Here is a 7,400-nt window from a genome sequence, read left to right on the forward strand (position 1 = left end):
ACACCATGTGGCCGTGTGAGCCCCCGAAAGTGAACCGTGTGCTTCTCCCCCGAAGGCTCGAGCCAGCAGCCTGCAGCCATGCGTGATCGTCATCAGGGTCCTGAGGGACCTCTGCCGGCGTGTGCCCACCTGGGCAGCCCTGCCAGCCTGGGTAAGGCAGTGCCTGGCAGCCCAGCCCTCCACTGGGACCCCCGAGGGGCTCCGTGGCCGTGACAGGCCCAGGTCGAGAGACAAACCCTTTCCCGTGAGGGAGCCGGCGGGAGACGTAGCACTCAAGAGAGGCCGTGGGAGTCCCTGAGGTCCCCTGGGCGGGGGAGACGGCCCTCTCCACAGCCTCATTTGACTACCATTATTCAAAACCCAGAACCTCGCATGAAAATGCGGCACCGGCCAGGGAAATGTGCGGTGTCTGCCCGACTTCGTGGCACCAGGGCAGAGGGGCCCAGGCAGAGGGGCGGAAGCTGGACTCCCCATCCTGGCTGCACACCAGCCTCTGGGTGACCCAGCCCAGACCCACCTGCTTTGGAGAGGAGACCCCCTGTGGCTCTAACACCACCCCCCGCCTATCCTGGTAGAAAGAGGAGGGAGAAGAAGCAGCAGAACCCCCCACACACAAGGTCTGCGGAGCAGGCCCCAAGCCCATGCCCCCACAGAGGTTCCCAGGAACCCATCCAGTCCCCAGACCTTCTCCACCAGCCACAAGCCAGCCAGCCACACCCAGCCTCCTCCCCTGCCCTGTGGGTGTCCCCCATCCCACCTGCAGTGGTGTCCCCCATCCTGTGCTGCAGTGGTGCCCCCATCCCACGCTGGAGTGGTGTCCCCATCCCCACACTGAGTGGTGTCCCCCATGCCACGCTGCAGTGGTGTCCCCCCATGCCACACTGGAGTGATGTCTTGTCAGGTCCCCGCACTGCCCGCGGTTCTTCTTATCCACACTCCACCCCGCCCAGCGCCCAGAATGCAGCGGGTGCAGAGGCTGTGGTTTGTCGGCAGAGATTAAGTCTCTTTTAATTTTTATTTTGTAGTCATTTTTGAGACAGAGTCTGGTTCTGCCGCCCAGGCTGGAGTGCAGGATGGATCTCGCTCACTGTAAGCTCCGCCTCCTGGGTTCATGCCATTCCTCCTACTCAGCCTCCCAGTAGCTGGGACTACAGGTGCCCGCCCACTACCGCTAATTTTTGTATTTTAGTAGAGACGGGTTTCTGACCACCGTGGTTAGCTGTGATGGTCTCGATCTCCTGACCTCGGATCCACCACCGGCCTCCCAAAGTGCTGGGATGACAGGTGTGAGCCACCACACCCGGCCTTTCACACCCATTGTTTGGGGGAAACGTCTTCTCCACTGCTGGGAGGAGGTCACAGCAGCCAGCTCCGTGCTGGGTGACCAGCGGGCGGCTGTCCCGACGTGGAGAAAACCTGTGTTCCTGACCTGCTCGCTGTGGCTGGAAGAGGCGCCACACAGTGCCGCGGGAGGCCAGCATTGGCTCCCCATCCCTCCTGCCTGGGAGCTGGGCTACACGGGAGCTGGTGGGGTAGGGCGGCTCCTTCCCCTCAGCTGAGGCGGGCTCCACGCGGCAGACAGTGCACGTGACACTGGTGTGTGTGATGTTACTGTGGACCAACTGGAGAAACTGAAACTTGGAGGGATGGAGAAACCAGCCCATATGGGAGGCTGAGGCAGGAGAATCACCTGAACCTGGGAGGCTGGAGCTTGCAGTGAGCCGAGACTGCGCCACTGCACTCCAGCCTGGGCGACAGAGCAAGACTCTGCTCTCAAAAAAAAAAAAAAAAGAAAGAAACCAGCCCGGTGGGCTGGGAGGCCAGGAGGTGGCAGACACTTAATGGCCAGTCTCCTCAAGGAAGTTCAGTGGGTGGTGGGAGTTAGAGAAAGAGCTGAGGGGGCCTCCTATCCCAGGGACCCCAGGACCTCCCGGGCAGACAGGGGCTGCAGCACCCCCCAAAAGCACAGCAGCCACTTCTGTCCCCACCAGGCCATGGAGCTGCTGGTGGAGAAGGCTGTGAGCAGTGCGGCGGGGCCCCTGGGCCCTGGGGACGCGGTCAGGCGAGTCCTGGAGTGCGTGGCCACCGGGACGCTCCTGACAGGTCAGTCGCCGGGCCAGAGGGCCCAGAAGGTGGGCAGCAAACCCATGGCCGTGGTACAAACAGCTGGGGTCACAGACACAGAGGAAGTGTCCAGCCCAGGCACGAGAGCGGCCCACGACACACACATGCTCCCAGCAGGAAGGCAGACAGGGCCACGGCCATGGAGGACACCACCCTGCACGCAGGGCACAGACACACAGGTCCCCGAAGGGAGGTCTCAGCCTCCACCCAGGAGACAACGGTTATGTTATCTAGTGGCCACGCCCGCCGGCGGCGGCACAGAGCCACCCCGGCGCCTGTCCTCCAAAGATTATCCAGAGGGAACAGCCAGGAGCTCAGATGACAGGGGGCGCAGAGTTGCCCAGCACAGTGCATTCTACACCAGCAGAGGGAAGAGAACGCGGCAGGACACACTCGTGTGAGAGGTGGCGGTCAGATACGGAAAAGGGTGTTTTTGAGTCATTTTTAGTGACATAGGATATCAAGTGAAAAGGGAGCCTAAAGCTTTGGGCCCGTTGCCTGAGCCATTATGTAAAGCACACGTGTGGGTACGCACACACACACGCACACGCACGGACATGAGTGCACATACAGGCATGCATGGACATACTTGCACACACGGGCACACACAGACATGAATGCATGCACAGACACACGGACATGCATGCACACAGATGAGTGCACACACGGGCACACATGCACATACACCCATGGGCACACACGTGCACAGATGGACACGCATGGGCACATGGGCGCACATGGGCCCACATGGACACACACATCAGGATACATGTGCATATGCACGGGTGCACACACACACACACACAAAGCCCAGGAGGTGCTGGCAGCCCAACGGGCTTTGAGGGGCTGGGAGGACTCCCCCATGAGCCCGGGTGAAACCCTGACCTGCTGAGAGAGGCCTGAGGGTCAGAGGCTGCAAGTATAGCCCTCTGCACGGGCCCCTGGGGCCCCATGGTGTCGAGGGACGGCCCTGTCACCGTCTTTCACGAGGGCATTCTCGCCGCCTTTGCTGTTCCCACTCCCCCTCACAAAGATGGGCCCGGACTCCAGGATCCCTGCGAGAGAGACCAGACAGACGCCCTCGAGCCCATGACCCTCCAAGAGCGGGAAGACGTGACCGCCAGCGCCCAGGTAGGAGGGCCAAGTCCACGGCAGGGGTGACACCCAGGTCCCAGCTCCAGCTTGCAGCTGTGCAGTGTTCCCCGAAATGGCCCAGGTTCCACCTTCTCTCCCTCCCACTGAGATGTACAGGAACAGGAGGGTGGCCTGTAGGTGGCAGGACCGTGCATGGGGACAGGGCCAGCCTGGCATGGTGGCATGGGGCTGGCAGCTCAGAGCCAAAGCCACCACTGCAACGAGGCCCAGACCTCAAGTCTCACGGGCAGGGACTGTCCTCCCTCCACATCGCTGACCATGGTCCTAGAAGCCCAGCTGTAGCCAGCGGCTCGGCCTGTCCAGCCCTCACCTGTGGTTTCCTTGTTTGCAAATTTGTTTATAAGAAAAATCTCGGCCGGGCGCGGTGGCTCAAGCCTGTAATCCCAGCACTTTGGGAGGCCGAGGCGGGTGGATCACGAGGTCAGGAGATCGAGACCATCCTGGCTAACATGGTGAAACCCCGTCTCTACTAAAAATACAAAAAACTAGCCGGGCGTGGTGGCGGGCGCCTGTAGTCCCAGCTACTCGGAGGCTGAGGCAGGAGAATGGCGTGAACCTGGGAGGCGGAGCTTGCAGTGAGCCGAGATCGTGCCACTGCACTCCAGCCTGGGTGACACAGCGCAAGACTCCGTCTCAAAAAAAAAAAAAAAAAAAAAAAAAAAAAAAAAAAAAAAAAGAAAAATCTCCCAGCAGCACGAAAACCCAACCACAGCGGGTCTGACGTTTCTGAATTTTGCTTTTAAAGGGATCAGTGAAATGACTCGCGGTGCGGGATGTGGGGTCCTGCAGTGAGGTGGAAAGAGCTGGCGGTCAGTGGAGTGGGGGGCCTCCTGGGACAGTTCTTGCAGTCAGCTAGCACCAAGTGAAAATTCCTCAGGCCCTGCGGTGGCCCAAGCTCAGCAGTCGTAAGAAGCCGTGTCGGCCAGACCGGGTGGCTCGCACCTGTCATCCTAGCACTTTGGGAGGCCGAGGCGGGCGGATCACAAGGTCAGGAGTTCGAGACCAGCCTGGCCAACATAGTGAAACCCTGTCTCTACTAAAAATACAAAATTAGCCAGATGTGGTGGCACATGCCTGTAATCCCACCTACTTGGGAGGCTGAGGCAGGAGAATCACTTGAACCCGGGAGGCGGAGGTTGCAGTGAGCTGAGATTGCGCCACTGAACTCCAGCCTGGGTAACAGAGCAAACTCTGTCTCCAAAAAAAAAGGTAGGGGGAGTGTCTCGAGGGACACAGGATAGGCCTGGCCCATCTGCTAGTGGCTACAGATGCCAGCCCCTCTGTGTCCTCAGCACTCGGGGAGCAGGGTGGGCGGGGGTCCTGATGGGCTGTATGTGCCCCGCAGCACGCCCTGAGAATGCTGGCCTTCCGGCAGACCCACAAGGTCCTGGGCATGGATCTCCTGCCACCCAGACACCGGCTTGGGGCCCGCTTCCGGAAGAGGCAGCGGGGACCTGGCGAGGCCGAGGAGGGCCCAGGGGAGAAGAAGCGGGGCCAGCGGGATGGAGAGGGGCTCGTGTGAGCCACCTGCCTCCCCAGCCTGCGGGCCTTCGCATCCCTGCACTGCTGGACGTGTGCCCACTGACCAATGGCAGCATCATCCCTGACGTTGGACGACGGTCTTTTCCTTTTGAGTAACGCTCTGTAGGTTTCTTTTAAAACACTTGTGCTTCAGGCCGGGCACCATGGCTCATGCCTTTAATCCTAGCACTTTGGGAGGCTGAGTTGCTTGAGCCTGAGAGTTCAAGGCCAGCCTAGATGACAGAGTGAGACCCCCATGTCTCCAAAATATTTTTAAAAATCAGCTTGGCGTGGTTGGTGGCCAGGCGCAGTGATTCATGCCTGTAATCCCAGCACTTTGAGAGGCCGAGGTGGGCAGATCACCTGAGGTCAGGAGTTCAAGACCAGCCTGGCCAACATGGCGAAACCCTGTCTCTAGTAAAAAAAAAAAAAAAAAAAAAAAAACACACACAGATTAGCCTGGAGTGTTGGTGTGTACCTGTAGTCCCAGCTACTTAGTAGGGAGGCTGAGTCTGGAGGATTCCTTGAGGCCAGGAGGGCAGTGAGCTGTGATTGCGCCATGGCACTCCAGCCTGGGGAACAGAAGAAGACCTTGTCACTTAAAAGAAATTTTTTTTAACATTTGTGCTTAAATTGTTAGAGAAATGAGCCCATCCAGCCCCGGGAGCAGCACCCCGTCCTGGAGGGCCTGGTCCCCCACGGCCAGGTGGGCCAGCAGTACAGCAAGCAGATTCTAACCTGGGGAGTTTCTTGCTGACTCTAACCTCACCTGGTTTAGGAAGGGGTGAATTTAAAATACCTCCTTTGGGCCGGGCGTGGTGGCACATGCCTACAATCCCAGCACTTCGGGAGGCCAAGCTTGGTGGATCGCTTGAGCCGAGGAGTTTGAGATCAGTCTGGGCAATATGGTGACACCCCATCTTTACAAACAATTAGCCAGATGTGGTGGCCCAAGCCTGTAGTCCCAGCTACTCAGGAGGCTGAGGCTGTAGGATCCCTTGAGCCCAGGAGGTCGAGGTTGCAGTGGGTCGAGATTGCACTACTGAACTCCAGCCTGGGTTACAGAGCGAGACCCTGTCTCAAACAAACAAACAAACTTTCTTTGGATGCCTCTGCGGCATGGATTTGAAATCAGGCCCTGTTCTGGGGCCCTACCACGTGTGCAGGACAAGCCCAGGGGAGCACCCAGCTGGCATCCCCGCGTCCCCAGCCCAGCCTGCTCCAAACAGACACTTCCACAACCGGGGTGTCAGCAGGGCCTGAACCAGGCTTGTCCCCTGTTGGGAGGGCCACAGGGCCAGGTGGACACAGCCAACGGGCGATGAGGATCCTGGCTGGGCCTCCCCCCGGAACAGCTGTGCCCGACAGTCAGACCTGGAGCCCAGAGGCACCCCCACCTGCCCTGAGCCCTGTACCACTGAGTGCCTTTCACAGAGAAAACCTGCTCTGCCATGTGTCGCTGAGGCCTGGAGTTTAGCTTTCATCCTTCCTCCCTCCCTCCCTGATGTACGCCTCGGCTGGCCCTGAGGCAGGGGGTCCCCAAATACCCCCTTGTGGGAGCAGGGCCCAGGACCCGTGCCTGGGGGACCCGGGGAGGTGCCGCCGTCCTATGGATGCTGGCCATGGTGGGCAGGCGCCTCCTGGCACTGACGGATGTGAGGGCACCCCCTTCTGAGCCCCCACCCCAACCTGTTCAAACCTCCCGCTTGGTCAGTTTTTATGGCCAGCTGCCCAGTGGCATTGAATGAGAAGAGTCCACCTTTGGGCATATGTGGGCTCCAGCCACTGGCTTGGTTTTGTTTCTCCGTGTTTGAAGGACAGCCTGCGTGTGGCTCTGTCTCAATGTCTTTGTAGAGCTACCTGGAAACTGGGAGGCGGGGGAAATAAAGGAAATCATTTGTCTTCCGTGTGAGCCATGCCGTCCTTCCCGTGGGATGTAGGTGACCCCAAATGCTGGCCTCTTCACCTCCTTCTCAGGGTCCTGGGTGGGGGTCTCCCAGAAACTGCAGCCTGAATGTGGACTGGGAGGGGCCCAAGGGGCTGGCACTGCTCAGTGGCTGCTCCCCAAGGCATGGGCATCCTCAGGCTGTCCCCTCACAAGGGTCCCCTGGGAACACAGACACACCGGCTGAGAATCACCCGTCCCAACGTCTCCCATAACCCAGCTCTCTGCCTCGGTCCTTGAGGGTTCCCCTGGCCCCATCCTAGAGACACACAGTGAGATGCTCCGGAGGCTCCCCGAGGGCTTCCTGGAGGAGGAGGTAACTACGCTGAGTTTGGAAGAGATGTCTCTGCCCACAGAGTACTTCCCCCGCCACGTTCCCAAACCCTCAGAAGGCAGGCGGAGGGTGTTCAGATGCTAAGGCCTGGTCACAGTGGAAGAGTTTCGTGACAGCTTCCGGCCCACAGGACTTCCCTGGCAGTGTTTGTCGGGGCAGGTGGGGAGCAGAGTGGGGAGGAGGCAGATGCAGGGTGGGGGCGGCGGGATGGGAGTGGCAGGGGCTGGGTGTGGAGGGACTGCTGTTTCATGCCTAGACCAAAGGAAGGGGGTGGGGAGCCACCGAGGGGTCCCCTTCCAGTAGGGATTATCTGTCAGCAAC

General features: G+C 59.7%; 1 protein-coding gene across 6 annotated transcripts in view; it reads left to right on the plus strand.

Moving 5' to 3' along the window:
• Positions 1-6,702, plus strand: part of ZFR2 (zinc finger RNA binding protein 2) — a 67,216-nt gene extending 60,514 nt beyond the window's left edge. For 3 of the 6 annotated variants that reach the window (XM_031660112.1, XM_031660113.1, XM_031660114.1), the window contains exons 16-17: positions 56-151; positions 1,992-3,273. In XM_031660112.1, the coding sequence (XP_031515972.1) occupies positions 56-151; positions 1,992-2,525 (630 nt within the window). In that variant the 3' untranslated portion in view covers positions 2,526-3,273. Of the gene's footprint in view, positions 1-55; positions 152-1,991; positions 3,274-4,624 lie in introns of those variants that run through there. The other 3 variants (XM_031660117.1, XM_031660116.1, XR_004180417.1) reach the window with 3 other exon arrangements.
• Positions 6,703-7,400: the final 698 nt, after the last annotated feature.

The sequence above is a fragment of the Papio anubis genome, chromosome 20 (assembly GCF_008728515.1).
Source record: "Papio anubis isolate 15944 chromosome 20, Panubis1.0, whole genome shotgun sequence".
Taxonomy (NCBI): Eukaryota; Metazoa; Chordata; class Mammalia; order Primates; family Cercopithecidae; genus Papio; species Papio anubis.